This window comes from Emydura macquarii, unplaced genomic scaffold (assembly GCF_026122565.2).
Source record: "Emydura macquarii macquarii isolate MOO-44397 ecotype Brisbane River unplaced genomic scaffold, CSIRO-AGI_Emac_v2 contig_2140, whole genome shotgun sequence".
NCBI lineage: Eukaryota > Metazoa > Chordata > Testudines > Chelidae > Emydura > Emydura macquarii.
In genome coordinates this window covers 258,076-276,966 of record NW_027132277.1, presented here as the reverse complement: position 1 = coordinate 276,966, position 18,891 = coordinate 258,076, and the positions used below count along the sequence as shown (strand labels likewise).

At 46.5% G+C, this 18,891-nt stretch overlaps 1 protein-coding gene across 1 annotated transcript; it reads left to right on the top strand.

The window, feature by feature from the left end:
- The first annotated feature begins 424 nt into the window (after positions 1–424).
- On the top strand, positions 425–9,610 carry LOC137160116 (zinc finger protein RFP-like). The gene is made up of 7 exons (XM_067558561.1): positions 425–842; positions 2,214–2,309; positions 3,967–4,197; positions 4,519–4,541; positions 5,286–5,401; positions 8,855–8,926; positions 9,099–9,610. The coding sequence occupies exons 1-7, from the start codon at positions 426–428 to the stop codon at positions 9,608–9,610; spliced, it is 1,467 nt and encodes a 488-aa protein (XP_067414662.1). The 5' UTR covers position 425.
- Positions 9,611–18,891: the final 9,281 nt, after the last annotated feature.

Below are 18,891 nucleotides of genomic sequence, written 5' to 3'. Positions count from 1 at the left end.
AACAAAGTTGTTTCAAACAAAAAAGCCAAAGGAGAACATTTTAACTTTGTTGAAATGTTGCATTTTATAAAAATCATCAGAGTGAACACATTCCCATGGAAAGGTTTGATTTCAACAAAATGGCATTTTCGGACAGAAAAATTGTTCCATTAGAAATTTTTTTGACCAGCTTTAATTTTTAGGAATGAATAAAAAACAGGACAGGTTGCAGTTATCTACAGCATTTGGGAGGAGTTAGTGTCAATTGGCAGTCATTCCACTTCATTCAAAGGTTCTTTACAACCCAAAAAACATCAGACCCCACCTAGAAAACAAACACCCAAGGATGGGTCAAAGTTTACTTTCAGCCCAGGCCATTTCTGAAAAGGAGAAACTAAAAACTCCATTCCTCTCTCTCGTCTTGTTTCTTTTCTGCACAAGCAGCCATGGCTGCTGTGAATCCAGCAAAAACTCTCCAGGATGAAGCGATCTGTCCCATCTGTCTGGAGTATTTTAATGATCCGGTGTCTCTAGACTGTAATCACGATTTCTGCAGAGCCTGCATCACCCGGTGCTGGGAGGGATTCGGTGCAGCCATCTCCTGCCCTCAATGCCGAGAGACCTTTCCCCAGAGGAACCTCAAGCCAAACAGGAAGCTGAAGAGTATGGTGGAAGCAGCCAGAGAACTCAGCTTGCAGCCAGGGAGGGAACCAGAAACAGAAAGACTGTGTGAGAAACACAGGGAGCCTCTAAAACTGTTCTGCAAAGAGGACGAAATCCCCATCTGCCTGGTGTGTGACAGATCCAAAGAGCACGCAGATCACCCAGTCATACCTGCAAAGGAAGCGGTTGAAGAATTCAAGGTATGACCGAGCATTATTTTTATAGACAGACCCTTGGGAAATTCACCTTCCCAGCATTTGGATTTTCTTTAGCCCCAGGCACCCACATGCTGAGCCTCCTCTGGGGATTTCAGGCCTATGTAGGTTTCTCAGCAACTCCTCCAAAGGCTCATGCAGGTGAAGTGTGGCCCTCAATAAATGTCCTAAAGCTTACATGCTGGAGTGAGGGGGGTGGGAAAAACCCCTCCTCTCCTATACACGGTGTCCTGGGCAGTGAAGGACCCTTTCTCTGCCCCTCCCCACTTCCACCACCTCCCAACAATATAAACACCATGTCTGAACTCCTCCTCTCCCTGGGACTTACCTAGTGTCACTCAGCAGGTCACTGGCAGAACTGGGAATAAAACCCAGGCTAATAAGCTGCCAATCAGTACCCTGACCACTAGACCATGCTGTGTCCACACAAGCACTGAAAAATAATTAAGCAGGGCCGTTTGGAGGGAATGGTGCTTTGATAAACTGCCCAGGCCCAGCAGGAGATGGTGCTTCCCACAGGGATTCTGAACTCCTGTGTTACTCCATGAAGGGTTAAACTCAGATGCCGGCCTGCACTAGAGGAGATCACTGGGCTAAACGCTGTGTGGACCCTCAGCACCTTAAGTACATGCACAAAAAGGCTTCAAACAGCGCAGGTCCATGCCAAATACCACTGGGATTAGACTGGGCTGCAGCAAAACTAACCCTGGGCGGTGCTGAGCTGTGTCAGTCTGAAGAACCAGCCATTCTCTTTAGGCATTTTGAAACCTCCTGAACCCCCTGCTTCCGGGAGCTTTGATGGGAGCTGGGGAATAGCTACCCAGGCAGCATTGCCACTGGAATGGTCCAGGACAGTAGGAGGGCAAACGCCAAACATTCCTGCCAATAATCAACATGTCAAACGGGGTTTGTCCTATTGCTCAGCCCAGCTCTGACCAACCGGTGCAATTCCCGACAGTCCAGGCTGAAATTCAGTGCAAATTGGGCTCCCTGGAGAATCCCAGCCCATATTCTGAGCCCTGGTGGCACCTGGGATTTGTCTCTCTTTGTTGGTTAAACCTTCCCAAAAACAGGATATTTCACACAGCAAAAGAAAAATCCCAGGATCTGACCTCAGTGTCATGTTGGTGTCAATCAATGGAGAAACCAGGTCAAACAATTTCAAGAAGCCTGAAAACAAAACACTCCCCATGTCCATTAATATGACTCCACTTCCTCTGTATATCTGATATCTGAACCGACTGGATTTTCCAGTCATTGGTGGCGTGTTTGTTTGTTTGTGTTGGAAAAGGTCATCCCCACTTTCACTCCTAAAAATAAAAATAACTCCACTCAAATTATTTTCTGTTTCTACAGGAAAAGATTCAGGCCCATTTGAAGAAACTAAGGGAAGAGAGAACAAAACTCGTGGTATTTCAAGTGAATAGCGAGAAGAGAAGCCAGGAAAATCTGGTAGGTAATCATCATTATTAACCTGCATTTGTAACTAGCTGCATAGAGGGACGTTCTCAATCTGAGCAATGAGGAGAGGCAGGGGAAATCTAGAGACTCAATTCGGTTTTATCTCAATCAGGTGGGGGTGCAGCAGAAATCAATGAAGTGGGGAATAATCACAAGTAAATCAAAATTGGTTGTTTTAGCAGGAATTATCCATCTGGATAAATCGATCATTTTGCCACCATCAGTGTAGTCATAGCCTTAGTCTTTTGCAGACCCCTTAGACATAGTCCACGGACCCCCAGGGGCCCCCAGATCACACATTGAAAACCACTGCCCTACACTAGTGTAAACTATTATTCCTATATACTGTATATTAACTATTAACTACTATTTTATAGGGAACAATTTCTATTTATGAAATAACAGAATTTTGATTTTAATCCAATGCACTAGAACCAAACCCTACTCTGACACGGTTACTCTTCAGTTTCTCAGTTTTCAGCCTCTGTAAGCCCAGAGTTTTGAGACTGTTTTGTTACATCTTGAGGAACCCTATTCTGCAATCTTTGTTTAATGTTTTCAGTTTCATCTTAAATGAAGACATGTATTCCTGGATGTGATGTACTGGTTTCTTGACTGAACAAATATTCCTCTGCTCCTTTCTGACTTACAGTCTCTTTGTGCTCTGAAAATTTCTTCATTTCTCTCATTCATTAGGATGCTATCCAGATGTTTTGTTTTATAGTCCTTAGTATTTTCTTATTTTTACTACAGCTCACACCCTCCTTATTTCTTAAGTCTCTTTCTCTTTAATTGCAGTTTATCATTTATTGCAGCTTATTGCCTTCACATTTCACGCTTCTGAATGAGTGCTTTGTGGCCTTGGGGAATGTGGACTTTTGTCTATTGCTTCATGATCCCAGGATGCTGTGTGATGCTATAGAGATCTGGGCAAATAACAGATCTTTTACACTGGTTAGTATAAAAAAAAATATTGGATTGAACCATAAAATGATTTTTAAATAAAATTTTCAACAAGTCACAAATTTGATGTTCTCTTGCTCAAGTGAAATGTTTAATTTTGACTAACTCAAAATGTTTTCTTTCAATTTTGACCTCTTCTTTTTAAAATATACATATTTATAATAAAAAAACAAGGAAATTTTCTAACAAAGTCATTTAAAATCCTGGAAAAAAATTTAAAACAAAATGTTTTGAATTTGCATCTATTTATTTTTCTAACAAACAAATTGCATGACATTGGTGGGAAATCATGAAACGTTTCAGTGTTGACAAATCTGCACTTTCCCTGGAAAAATTTGAGTGTAGAAAATGTCACCCAGCTTTAGTGTTTAGTCCTGCCTCCTATTGCTTTTGATCTGCATCTCCAAGGCCAGCGATAATACACTATTCGAACCACGTCAGACATGGAAATATCCCTTTCTGAGATTCTGAGGCCAGGGTGTGAGATTCTGAGGCCAAAGAGGCACGGGAAAGGGTGTGAGAAAATCCTCTCTAGTAACCACAGGGTATTCTTCAGTGGCAGAAGACTTAAAATTTGCAAAGACATTCTCCTCCTCTACACTCAACACTCCATGAAAGGACCCCAGACTCCATCTATGTCCCTGACCAGCCCTTTCCCTATTTTTTTTTATATTTTCTTTTACAGAGAAAGACACAAACCCAGAGGCAAAAAATTGTGTCTGAATTTCAGCAACTGCGGCAGTTCCTGGAGGAACAAGAGCGACTCCTGCTGACCCAGCTTCTGAAGCTGGACAAGGAGATTCTGAAGATACAAACTGAAAATATCAACATACTCTCTGCAGAGATGTCCCATCTCACTGAGCTGATCAGTGACATAGAGGGGAAGTATCAGAAGCCAGCAAGTGAATTCCTGCAGGTGAGACTGAGTTAGAAACACTTCATATCCAGCACAGGGATAGGAGAGATCCTAAAACTTGGCACGGGAGTCCCATGCATGGGCATGGTCTCAGAGATCTCAGTATAACTCAGTGTGTGCATTTCTGACATGTGATTTATGATTGTTTTTTTGCACACTGACAGACACATTGATATTAGAGATGGAAAAGCCCCATTATCTCAGGGAATCCATGGCCCTGGGGCCGGGGCATGGCCTCTTTTCCCCATATTTGCTAAATCCCTTCTTTGGACGTGAAGTCTATGTCAGGTGGGACTAAAATTCTGTCTCTCTCTCCTCTAGGATATCAGAAGCACCTTGAGCAGGTATGTGGCTCTCTCTCACTCCCCCTCACACTTCACAACGCTGAGAAAGAGCTTGGAGATGATGTTAGCATCACATCTCTCCAGGGCTCTGCACCAAAATGGGTGGGAAAAGTGACATTGTGGATAAAATTCTCCCTGATAAACTTCAAAATCATCCTGAGGTTCTCACTCTTTTATAGAAGACTCTGGAATTATCCATTCAGTGGAAAAGACTGATCTAAAGTGTTTTGTAGAGTCGGATCCGAGGGGGACAGGCTGCCTCACGATTGTGGAGATGGAATATGGGCCTTTCCCTGCTTGGTGCTGGTTACCATTCAGCCCAGGGCAGCAGTGATTGAGTCTTTCCCCCCTGAGGACTGTTTGGAGACCTGGGTGGAATAAGCTGCAGACAGGGAAGTTGGTGCATCAGTTTAGTTCCTAGTGGTCAGATTTTTACAACAACTAACATGGGAACCTTCTGTCCATCAGTAGAACCCTGCAAACCCATGGATATCTGCTAGATGTCCCTGTGCAGGGCTCTGTCCATCAGAGTATATAGGCCAAGGAGGAAATTGGACACAGAGAGACTCAATTCCCCTTTTATCCGCAGAGCTGATGTCTACAGGCCAGGGTTGAAGAATATGAATGGGTCCTTTGGGGGAGAAGGTTGCACAGCCATGGCCTGTGTTGTACCTTCTCGGAGGCTGAGAGAAGTAAAAAGAGTCAGTAAGTGCAATATAATCATGTGAAATTGTTTCTGTTCAGGTGTGAGAAGGGGAAGTTCCAACAGCCAGAGGAGATTTCTCCTGAACTGGAAAAGGGACTCGGTGATTTTTCCCAGAAAACGGTTGCTCTAACAGAGACTCTGAGGAACTTCAAAGGTACTGAGAAGGGATCTAGGATGGAAAACTGGGATAAGCCTCTGAGGGCTGGTCTACAGTACAGAGTGTTGTGGGGCGGGAGTGGGCTGGGAGGGTGGGAGTGAGAAACCGGGGTAGCTGGACTCCACTTCTCTGGGGTGAGAAGTCCTGGGTGGCTTCTCCCAGTTCCAGGGAGGGAGGGGAGGAGTTCCTGCGGCTTCCCCCAGCGCTAGCTGGGGAGTAGGGAGTGGGAGGAAGGGGGGCAGCCCGCCAGGAGCTTCAGGGGCAGCCAATCCCCCAGCAGGCACCTACCAGGGGAGCTGAGAGACCGGTGTCTCAGTTCCTGCACTGCCCCTCTTAGATCGGTGGAAATGCTCCTGGTGAGGCCTGAGACTGTGGGAGGAGAATGGCTCTGGCCAGTTGGTTCATAACTAGATTATGCTTCTATTTAATTGTCGGGTGAGAACACCACACAGGGTGCAAGTCTCACAGGTTGATTAATTCAAACCTCTTTTTGTACCAAAAGCATGCCTTGCAGTTACACTGACTGTTCAAGTAAGAAATGACAGACATACAGACAGACGTACTGGCCAGTTACCTTCTCCTGGAGCATCGGTGGGTCCCGGTGGATTTCACCTGTGAAGCTCCAACAACCCCTGACAATGTCTGACATATGACACACATCCAAATGATACATGTATTAGTTCTTTCCCACGCATCTGTGCGTGTTATGAACATTAAGTGTCTGACATCACTCACACACTGCACATGCCTGAACCTGGTAATGGGCAGGGCTTCTGCTGTGCAAGCTATTTTCATGTTATTGTTCTCCTTTCTGATTGGTCTATTACCACTGATTATGCATAGGTCACTCTGACCCTTCCTCCGCAGAGGGGTTTTTGGATTTTGCTAACTGCTCCTAGGCCGTACATTTGGGTGTCTGTGTCTGTGCACATCGTGTGATCAGAACATCTCTCTGTCCCACACACAGACTTCTGAACACGTCACTTCATAACAAGGTCACTGAAGGCAACATTTTCCTTACACCAAGCAAACTGCTAACCAGTCCAAAGCCAAGTCAGTCAGTATAAACGCCCAGTCTTGTTCTGTCCAAATTATGCATAAGAATTGACCCATGTAACAATTCTCAATACTTAATATAACAAGTAGTGGCAAGCAGACAAATGGAGCTCATGTAGCAGGGGCCCAGGCATCAGGATGTTTCACATTAATTCATGACTTACCAAAGGTCATCACATTAAGGCCCATTTTGAGCAAAATAGCCGAATTTGGAACAACCAAGTTTCTCTCTCCCAACTAGAGAACAGCAGAGCATGACTGCAGGGGTCAGTCCTGGGGCCGGTTTTGTTCAACATCTTCACTGATGATCTGGAGGATGGGGTGGATTGCACCCTCCACAAGCTCGAAGATGACACTGAGATTGGAGGGAGGGAAAGAGGGCTGGAGGGCAGGGATAGGATACAGAGTGAGCTAGACAAATCAGAGGATTGGGCCAAAAGAAATCTGATGAGGTTTCACAAGCACAAGTGCAGAATCCTGCACTTAGGACGGAAGAATCCCATGCACTGCCACAGACTGGGGACCAATTGGCTAAGCAGCAGTTCTGCAGAAAAGAACCTGGGGTAACAGTGGACAAGAAGCTGGATATGAGTCAGCAGTGGGGCCCTTGTTGCCAAGAAGGATAATGGCATATCGAGCTGTATTAGTAGGCGCATTGACAGCAGATCGAGGGCAGTGCTTATTCCCCTCTATTCAGCACTGGTGAGGCCCCATCTCAACTACCGTGCCCAGTTTTGGGGCCCCCACTATAGGAAGAATGTGAATAGAGTCCAACGGAGGGCAACGAAACTGATCAGGGGGCTGGAGCACATGACTTATGAGGAGTGGCTGAGGGAACTGGGCTTGTTTATTCTGCAGAAGAGAAGAATTATGGGGGATTTGACAGCAGCCTTCAACTACCTGAAGCAGAGTGTCAGGGAGGATGGAGCTAAGCTGTTCTCAGTGGTGGCAGATGACAGAATAAAGAGCAGTGGTCTCAAGTCCAATGGGGGAGCTTGTGGTTGGATATTGGGAAAAGCTTTTTTACTAGGCGGGTAGTGAAGCACTGGAATGGGTTACCTAGGGAAGTGGTGGAATCTCCATCCTTAGAGGTTTTTAAGGCTTGACGAATCCCTGCCTGGAATGATTTAGTTGGGGTTGGCCCTGCTTTGAGCAGGGGGTTGGACTAGATACCTCCTGAGGTGCCTTCCAACCCTCATCATCTTTGATTCAGAATATTACGATTCTAGTGCTCCAGAGCTGTGCATCATCCACAGCTGCAAAGAGAGTGAGTGGGAACTGCAGGTTCCCAACCCCACTGAGAACCAGGCCCCAGGTGCCTAAAGGCCGACACTCAAAATCTAGACCCACCATTAAAGGCCATTTGATAAAGCCGGTCCCAGCCTATCACTGTGCTCTGGTCCCGTATGGCAGCTAGTCTGGGCCAAAGGGGCTGTGGGGGAGGAGAAAGCCCCTCCCACAGCGTGAGGAATCCCTCCAGCACAGGAGCCTCTGGTGCCTCCTTCACAACAGCTGCAGGCAGAAGGAGTGTTCCTGAGAGGTCTGGGAATGGAGGGGGTTGGGAAGGGCAGGGTGGAAGAGGGAGGGGGTGGACGAGGGATAGAGGGACGTGGGCAGTGTAAAGCTGGGCCTCTGACACTCTGCACGCTGGCCAAGACGCAATGGGACCATTGTAGAAGGGACGCAACTCTGGCTGGCTTCAGAACTTCCTCAGCCTGCGCCAAGGTCTGCACCGGCCCCTGCAGCCACTGAACAGCAGAGTCACAAACTGCCTCCCTCTCTCCTTCTGCCAGTACAGGGTGAACCTGTCGCATTGAGCCAAACTTCCCCCTGTCTCCATTTCCACACTGATGAAATGATTTTATTATTATTCACATTTCTGGCTCTGGAGGACGAGGGCCCCGTCGTGCTGCTCTCTGTAAAGATGCTAAATAAACAGACCCAACAGCTTACAAGTCAAGCTCTGATTTTCCAAACTCGTAACATTCTGTTAACGTCAAAGGGACCAAAGTGGGTAAAGTTACTTTTATGCCAAAGTCTTTGCATGATCTGGGTCTAGGACTCTAGGTTATGACAAAATGGAGTAAGTGATGAGACAAACCAAATGGAGTTTGAAAGGAGGGAGGAAAAAGTAAATCTCTTACAGATTGTCTCTCCTGGGATGGTTATGAGCCTTCATAGATGTTGATTCCATTGGTGGGAGATGCCTGAATGATAAAGGAAACAGAAGGTTTCAGATTAGTTTCTATTAAACACCTGAGTGTGTCTCTCCACCTTCCTGTCTGTTTCTCTGTTACAATTATAACACAATTAACTCATATATATACACAGGGGGAATGCTGTTATAAATATGAATCCCTGAAATTCCATCTCTTTTATCCTTTCCCCCTCCAGACACTCTGCCGTCTGCACCGGAGACAAAGAGAGGGGAATCCCTTTCATTACTCAGACAAGGCAAGATTGCAGGTGAAGATTAGTTTTAAATTATCAGAAAGTTCCCATGAAAACATTTTCATGACATTGATCCAGGATCCAGGAGTGTCCCAACCTGAACAGGGCAACTGGGGAGTGTGAAAAATGGTCCCAGCCTCCCCCAGGGCTGAGCTCTGCCCCTAACGCTCTGATTCTCTCTCCCCAGCGAATGTGACTCTGGATCCAGACACGGCTCACCCCCAGCTCGTCCTGTCTGCGGATGGGAAAAGTGTGAGAGGGTTAGACACACGGCAGGATCTGCCCGACAACCCTGAGAGATTTGACACTGAACTCTGTGTGCTGGGCTGTGAGGGATTCACCGCGGGGAGACATTGTTGGGAGGTGGAGGTCGGGGATGGGGAATACTGGGCTGTGGGGGTGGCCAGAGAGTCTGTGAGGAGGAAGGGAGGGATCAGCCATAGCCCTGAGGAGGGGATCTGGGCTGTGGGGCAGCTGGGTCAGTTCTGGGCTCTCACCTCCTCTGTGACTCACCTGCCCCTGCGCCGGGTCCCCAGCAGGATCCGGGTGTGTCTGGACTGTGACCGGGGACAGGTGACATTTTTCGATGCTGGTGACCAGGCCCCGATCTTCACTTTCCCGCTGGCCTCTGTCCCTGGGGAGAGAATCCACCCCTGGCTCTGGGTGGGGACAGAATCCCCGATCAGCCTGTGTCCCTGAGAGACCAGAGGCAAGGTGGGGATGGTGATGGGGGTGAACATCGCACTGGGGACCCTGAAATCAGCCTCTCTAGCCTCATATAAATATAACCCTTCTGCCAGACCGAGTCGGCAGCAGCAAGGGCCGGGTTCTATATCTAGAGGTCCCTCTCAATGATACAACACCAAACTGGCTCGAGCCCCCATGCAGTCACCTAGGAAATCACACACTATCCCCTAGGCGCCCCCAAAGGGCAATACTTCCCCTCTCACAAGCACAGAGTCTGAGTGCAGAAAGAAACCTTTTAATAGCAAAAGAGAGGTAACACACCAATGGTTTGGGAAACAGTGCAACCAGCATTCATGAACTCAATGAACCAAACCCATCCCAGAGTACGGGGCCTATCCTTCTCCCTTCCCTTCCTTCTTTCCCCTGTACTGATGGTCGTAGTTGCAATGTCCACCTCTTGGGTGTGCTCCACCCCCTATGCCGCTTGTGTCCAACAGAGGCTTGACCAGGCCCCCTCCGCTGCTGTGTCCTACCACCCTCGGGCCTCGCTGAGTCCCCGACCGCTGGTAGCGACCACTCCTGTCTCCCACCAACCACTGGCACCAACCGCCTGGCTCCTGCTGACTGCACCGGGCTGGCACCAACTGTGCCAGCCCCTCTGCCAACCGCTGACCAGGCTGGAACCAACTGTGGCAGCCTCCCACCAGAGTTGCCTGGTGCTCACTCAGCTCTGCTAGTTGTCAGGCAAGGTTTCCCAGATCCTCTACTGGTTCAGCTCTTAGTGATTTCAGCTCATGGGTAAACCTTCTGCTGACACACAGACAATATCCCTGTTTTCAAGAAAAAAAGACTCCCAGAGGAGTCATTAATTTTACCTTTTAACAATGGATGGAAAGAGTCACTCCATACCTGGGGGCAGCCCTTTACCAGAACCAATGCAACCCAATAGAAGACGGCTCCAACTCCCCCTTTTCCAGGCTGGAACATCTGTCTGCAACCCTTGTAAAAAATACCTTTTCAATTTGTCCACTTAGGACTAAAAAAAAGGTTTAATAAAGAACATCGGATATAAGCGGGTAAAGAGTAAAAACCAACTACTTTTATTTCTTTAACAGGTTTGCAAAGCTGGGCACAACTCCAGAACAAAAAAAAATCTATTCTGAAAGGAGCGCGTCCCCTTTCTTTGTTTAACAGTTTATATTCCCTATCCCGGCCGAGAAAATCCCTCCCTTCGTTCCCCATTGGCTGGGTAATAAAAGGTTTACAACTTTTGCGACCGCCTATTACATACATTTTCTTCCACATACAACATATAGATCCATGTTCATGCTAATAAGCGAATTTTCTATGCAAGGTGTGTGCTAATATTCTATTACCTTTTTAAGCATGCACCTTTCTACTTCTACCTCTTGGCCTTTTCTAATGGTTTTTTTCAAGCTGACATTCTTTTACTTATCAGTAAGAAAGCTCTCCCTCCCTTTTACCCCTGTCTGGTGAAATTCCTGAAGCCAGAATTTATGACTAGATAAGTGCTTCTTCCTTCAGCAGAGAGTTAAAAAAAAAACAAAAACTCCCCTTCTTTATCAGAGGGTGAAAGAAAGAAAGACTCCCCTTCTTTAGCAGAGGGTTTACCCATTGTCTCTCTAAACTAATTTCCTAATATTGGAGCCATGAATTCCTTTTCTATTACTACAGCTATTTTATTTCTTTTAGTCTCTTAACTCTTTCAGTCCTCCCTTTTTCTTTTTATCCTAAAATAAAATATGTTGTTTTTCAATTTTTGAATTTACTGATCATTTGCTCTAGCTTTTCATCAATTTCATTTGAAAATACCACTGGGGTGGTGGGTTTTACTGACATTACTAATAAATCAGTGGTATTACTTTTTTTAGTAGTAGGAGTAGTTATCAAAGTCATTCCTTTTATACTTGTTACTACCAATCTTTGTATGAGAGGTATTAAGCAAGGAATGAATAATAATTCCCCCAGTGCCAAAATTATTACAAACAATCATAGAATCATAGAATATTAGAGTTGGAAGGGACCTCAGGAGGTATCTAGTCCAACCCCCTGCTCAAAGCAGGACTAACCTCAGCTATATCATCCCAGCCAGGGCTTTGTCAAGCCTCAGCTTAAAAACCTCTAAGGATGGAGATTCCACCACCTCTCTAGGTAACCCATTCCAGTGCTTCACCACCCTCCTAGTAAAAAACTTTTTCCTAATGTCCAACCTAGACCTCCCCAACTGCAACTTGAGACCGTTGCTCCTTGTTCTGTCATCTGCCACCACCGAGAACAGCCTAGCCCCATCCTCCCTGGAACCCCCTTTCAGGTAGTTAAAGGCCGCTATCAAATCCCCCCTCACTCTTCTCTTTTGCAGACTAAACAAGCCCAGTTCCCTCAGCCTCTCCTCATAAGTCCTGTGCTCCAGCCCCTAATCATTTTTGTTGCCCTCCGCTGCACTCTCTCCAACTTGTCCACATCCTTTTTGTAGTGGGGAGCCCAAAACTGGACACAATATTCTAAATGCGGCCTCACCAATGCCGAATAGAGGGGAATAATCACTTCCCGTGACCTGCTGGCAATGCCCCTCCTAATGCAGCCCAATATGCCATTAGCCTTCTTGACAACCAGGGCACACTGCTGACTCATATCCAGCTTTTTATCCACTGTTACCCCCAGGTCCTTTTCTGCAGAGCTGCTGCCCAGCTCGTCGGTCCCCAGTCTATAGCTGTGCGTGGGATTCTTCCTTCCTAAGTGGAGGACTCTGCACTTGTCCTTGTTGAACCTCATTAGATTTCTTTTGGCTCAATCCTCCAGTTTGTTTAGGTCACTCTGTATCCTATCCCTACCCTCCAGGGTATCTACCACTCCCCCCAGCTTAGTGTCATCCGCAAACTTGCTGAGGGTGCAATCTACCCCATCCTCCAGATCATTAATAAAGATGTTGAACAAAACCGGCCCCAGGACCGACCCCTGGGGAACTCCGCTTGTGACCGGTTGCCAGCTAGACATGGAGCCATTGATCACTACACATTGAGCCCTATGCTCTAGCCAGTTCTCTATCCATTTTATAGTCCATTCATCCAACCCATACTTCTTTAACTTGCTGATAAGAATACTGTGAGAGACAGTATCAAAAGCTTTGCTAAAGTCAAGGTATATCACATCCACCGCCTTCCCTACATCCACAGAGCCAGTCACCTCATCATAGAAAGCAATCAGGTTGGTCAGGCATGACTTTCCCTTAGTGAATCCGTGTTGACTGTTCCTGATCACCTTCCTCTCCTCCAAGTGCCTTAAAATGGATTCCTTAAGGACCTGCTCCATAATTTTTCCAGGGATTGAGGTGAGGCTGACCGGTCTGTAGTTCCCTGGATCCTCTTTCCTCCCTTTTTTGAAGATGGGCACTATATTTGCTTTTTTCCAGTCATCAGGGACCTCCCCCTGTTGCCACGAGCTTTCAAAGATAATAGCCAATGGCTCTGAAATCACCTCAGCCAACTCCCTCAGCACCCTCGGGTGCATTGCATCCGGCCCCATGGACTTGTGTATGTCCAATCCTTCTAAATAGTCTTGGACCCGTTCCTTCAGCACTGCAGGATGTTCGCCTCCTTCCCATTCTGTGCCACCCAGTACAGCAGTCTGGGAGCTGATCTTGTCTGTGAAGACTAAGGCAAAAAAGGCATTGAGTACCTCAGCTTTCTCCACATCCTCTGTCACTAGGTCACCTCCCTCATTCTCTAAGGGGCCTACACTTTCTCTAATCTTCCTCTTGTTGGCAACATGCCTGTAGAAACCCTTCTTGTTCCCCTTCACGTCCCTTGCTAGCTGCAACTCCAATTGTGCTTTGGCCTTCCTGATTTCATTCCTGCACGTTCGAGCAGTGTTTATATAATCCTCCCTAGTCATCTGACCAAGCTTCCACTTCTTGTAAGCTTCTTTTTTGCGTTTAAGTTCGCCAAGGACATCTTTGTTAAGCCAAGCTGGATGCCTACCATATTTGCTATTCTTTCTGCACATCGGGATGGTTTGCTCTTGTGCCCTCAATAAGGTCTCTTTAAAATACAGCCAGCTCTCTTGGGTTCCTTTCCCCCTCATATTAGCCTCCCAGGGAATCCTGCCCATCAGTTCCCTGAGGGAGTCAAAGTCCACTTTTCTGAAGTCCATGGTCCGTATCCTGCTGCTCTCCTTTCTTCCTTTCGTCAGGATCCTGAACTCGACCATCTCATGGTCACTGCTGCCTAGGTTGCCACCCACTTCTACTTCCCCTACCAAATCTTCCCTGTTTGTGAGCAGCAGGTCAAGAAAAGCACGGCCCCTAGTTGGTTGCTCCAGCACTTGCATCAGGAAATTGTCTGCAACACTCTCCAAAAACTTCCTGGATTGTTTGTGCTCTGCTGTATTGCTCTTCCAGCAGATGTCAGGGTGATTGAAGTCTCCCATGAGAATCAGGCCCTGTGAACTGGAAACTTTCCCTAGTTGAGTAAAGAAAGCCTCATCCACCTCATCCTCCTGGTCTGGTGGTCTGTAACAGACACCCACCAGGACATCACTCTTATTGTTCTTGCTTCTAAGCTTAACCCAGAGACACTCAGCTGACTTATCTCCAGTTTCATACTGGAGCTCAGAGCAGTCATAGTGCTCTCTTACATACAGTGCAACTCCTCCCCCGTTTCGCCCCTGCCTGTCCTTCCTGAACAGTTTATACCCATCCATGACAGCGCTCCAATCGTGAGAGTTATTCCACCAAGTCTCAGTTATTCCAATCATGTCGTAGTTTCTTGACTGTGCCAGGACTTCCAGTTCTTCCTGCTTGTTTCCCAGGCTTCTTGCATTTGTGTACAGGCACTTGAGATAAGTAGCCGACTGGCCTACTTTCACAGTATGAATCGGGAGGCCTCCCCTGCTGCACCCTCCTCCTTCTGCTTCCTTGTGGTGTCCCTCTTCCCCACTAACCTTCGGGCTTAGGTCCCCGTCCCCCGTCGAAACTAGTTTAAAGCCCTCCTCACTAGGTTAGCCAGCCTGTCTGCGAAGATACTCTTCCCTGTCTTCGTTAGATGAATCCCGTCCCTTCCTAGTAATCCTTCTTCCTGGAACAGCATTCCATGATCGAAGAATCCAAAGCCCTCCCTTCAACACCACCTGCGTAACCACGCATTTACTTCCCCAATGTGACTGTCCCTACCTGGGCCTTTTCCCTGAACAGGGAGGATGGACGAGAACACCACTTGCGCTTCAAACTCCTTAATCTCTTTTCCCAGAGCTACATAGTCTGCAGTGATCCGCTCAAGATCATTCTTGGCAGTGTCATTGGTGCCCACATGGAGGAGCAGGAAGGGGTAGCGGTCTGAGGACTTGATAAGTTTTGGCAGTCTCTCCATCACATCCCTAATCCTAGCTCCAGGCAAGCAGCACACTTCTCTAGTTTCCCGGTCCGTACGGCAGATGGATGACTCCGTCCCCCTTAGGAAGGAGTCCCCGACCACCATCACCCTTCTCTTCCTCTTTGTAATGGTGATCGTGGAACCCCCATCCCTAGGAGAATGCATCTCTTGCCTTCTGATCAAACGGGTCTCCTGATGATCCATTCCCTCTGAAGGGTCCTCCAAATCATTCTCTGCCGTAGTACTTGTGCAGAGAGGATGAAAACGATTCCTTACTTCTATCTGCATGGTGGGCACATGGGTTCTCTTTCTTCGGGAGGTCACATGCTGCCAATTTTCTTCCCCGTTCTTCATTTTCGCCTGCCCGGCCTTCTCTGAATCTTCCTTACGCTCTGCCTGTGCCTGATGGAGAAAGACATTGTTTTCTGTAATGCACCGCAGGGTTGACATTTGGGTCTCTAGTCCTTTAACCCTCTCTTCCAATAAGGAAACCAGCCTGCACTTGGTACAGATGAAGTCATCTCTGTCCTGTGGGAGGAAGACAAACATAGCACACCCAGTGCAGGTGACAACAATGGATCGCTCCATCTCCGTATCTCTGCTCTGAGAGCCTCCTCAGATGCTCAATTTCCTGCTCAGAAACGTCTGAAAGGCAAAAACCTGCAGTGGGCTCTCTCCGCAGGCGAACTCCCAGGCAAACTCCCTCCTTCTCCTTCTGTTAGCGGCCCCTCTGTTCACTGCTCAGCTGGTTCGCAGCTGGCTGCCTTTTATAAGGCTGGGGCAGTTGCCCCGCCCCTGCACTTACCCCTCAAAGCCCCGCCCCCGCAATTAACCCCACCTGGATCCAATCAATCACTCAAACAGACAAACCCCCAACTGCCAAAATGGTGCCTGTAACTGCACCAGTCACAAGCACCCACCCCCAGTCAGCTGTACTTGCACCAGTCACACACCTGGTCTCTCAGATACTCCCCCCTCTAGCACAGCACACCCAACACAGCTGCACTCACTTAGCACTCACCTGGGACAGCTCCCAGGCAAACTCCCTCCTTCTCCTTCTGTTAGCCGCCCCTCTGGTCACTGCTGATATTTTCTTCCAATCCCCAAAAATGGATCTAAACCAACCTTCTTCTTCGAAAGCCCCAGTCCATTTTTGTACTGGGACATGAGCAAGTTTGACCATTCTATTTGTAATTTCCTCAATTGCTTTTCCTTGATCATCAATTTGAATGCAGCAGTTGGTCAGATTAAACTTTCCACATATTTCTCCTTCTTGGGCCAACAAATAGTCTAATGCTAGGCGATTTTGATAAATTGCCGTTCGCATCTGAGTGTTTTGTTTGGCCATTAAGTTTAAAGCAATAGCCGTGTCATTTGTTAATAATTCTATTACAGCTTGTAATCGAATGAGCCTGTTTAACAAATATATTGGGGTTCTATATCCATACATACCATCTTCGGCCCAAGTGGCAGGCCCATAATATTGGATTATTCGACTTGGAGGCCACTCATCATCTTTCCAATCTCCTATTTTAAGGTTTGCAGTACCTATGAAGGCCCTTTTTACTCGTGAATTTAGGTCTTTATATACTGGAACACCTAGACGGTTACCTGTTTCTATAGGTAACAAGAAAAAACTTGGTTTTATATATCCTAATGCACAGGACCCCTTCCATTTTGGAGGTAATTTTGCATAAGCAAAAGTTCCACATAACCAATACATATTTTTCGGGGCCTCCCAAGGGGAAATGGTTTGGGTACCTAACTGAGAAATCCATTTTTCAAACTCAGTCCCAGTAAGATTAATCTGCTGACTTAGCCCATTTGTCCACCATTTAGTGCTACGGATAGTTTCATTGTACTGATAGGCAGATTCACATCTTAGGTGTCCTACGTTTTCTGTAAAAGTTTTCCCCTCTCTAGACCAACAGAGTTTTGCTACTAAATTAGTGGACAATACCCATTTTCCCTCCGTTCTGGTAGTCCAAGTTACATTGGCTATAGAATAATTTATTTCTTTAGCTTCCCAAGGCCATTGCTCCCCCATATTGGTTCCTCCACATACATAACAATTTTTAACTTCTAAGGTTTGTGCCACTTTTTCAGCAAGATTTACAAACATATTCTTAACTACTATTGGGATTGGGATGTCTTTTTCCATTTCCCTATAGTAGGAATGAAAAACAGATCTGACTTCTGTTTCAGGCAGGGGTTGAGCAGTTATATGTATACGAAATGTATTCCCCACAGTCACTATCCCTGAGGTCTGCAACCCAGGGTTTAAAATCCGCATTCCAATAGAATAAGAATGAGGGAATGCTGTTTCTGTATCAACCTTAATTCGTAGTTCCATGGAGTTACAGCTACCACTCTGGCAGGTTGACAATCCTCTTTTTCTATGTATGGTTATTTTTCCACTGGGAGACTGATTCTGCCAAGTAGCAGAGGTAATAGACTGTTCATCCCAACAACGGGTTTCACTTAAGCACAAAACCTTGTGATACGACCCATATTGCCGCTCCTTTTCGAGTGAGCCACAATTTTGGAGTGCCTTACACATATCAAACTTTAAAAGAACCACTTTTGTCGTGTCTAGGGTTGTTATATTTTGGACTATTTGTTTGTTATCAGGCGACCTCCACAATGTTACCGTATATTCCATTCTAGGTGTTGTCTTGGGGTTAAAACATTTCTTTTCTTTCTCACAATAGGAATATATGGCACCATTATTTGTACAACTAGTTATTATTCCTGTACATGAATAGAATGTATGATAGATAAGTGTGTGACTTATTCGTGCTCCTTGCTTAGTAATGACAATACATGATTCACAATTTTGATTTCCCTGGCTCTGATTTTTCCCACTCACCCCCTTCAGTAAGGTCAAAAGAAGAATCCACTTTAACACTAGCCAGGTCCACCTCCTGTGTACCCTGACAATTGCCATTGGCATAGTGACAGTCACTATGTATAGCCCCACAATCACAACAATGAGAACAACTACAGCATCCACACAAACAGTCGCAGAATTTACACATGAGGCTTTTTCTTTTGCAAAATTATTTTCAGATCTCCCTTTGGTTTGACAGTCCACTCTTTTTCAGGTTCCTCAGGTGCTGGAACACTTTTAACTCTGGTGTGGTGAGTCCACCCTCTTTCAGCTGTCCGGATGGAGCTTTCAGTGGTTAGTAATACTAGATAAGGCCCCTCCCAAGCTGGTTTCAGGGACTCTTCCTTCCACACCTTCACCAATACCCACTGTCCGGGTGCGAGTTTATGGACTGGAAATTCCAAGGGAGGAGTTTGTGGTATCAAGGCTTCCTGTCGGAGAGAAGACAACTGCGACAGTATCTGTATAACAAAACTTTTTGCAGCCTGGTCTTTGATTAACTGAGTTCCTTTACCTTCTAAAAATTTATACATAGGCATTCCATATAACAACTCAAAAGGAGACAGCCCAATGTCCTGCCTGGGTGCTGTCCTGAGTCTCAGTAAGGCCAAGGGAAGGACCTTGGTCCAGGGTAAATGGGTTTCCAAAATTAGTTTTTTTTAGAGCAATTTTAAGTTTCCTGTTTGCTCTTTCAACTTTACCTGAACTTTGGGGATGCCAGGGAGTATGTAACTTCCATTCTATTCCCAAGGCTTGACTTACTCTCTGGAGTACTTGGCCAGTGAAATGTGTTCCGCGGTCACTGTCCACTGCTTGAACCATCCCAAAACGGGGTATTATTTGTTCCAACAAGATTTTAGACACCGTTCCTGCAGTGGCAGACACGGTAGGGTAGGCCTCAATCCACCCTGTTAGATGATCTACCAATACCAAGCAATACTTCATCCTTCCTGACCGGGGAAATTCTGTAAAATTCACTTGAACAAATTGAAAGTGTCTCACTGCCAATTCCCTTC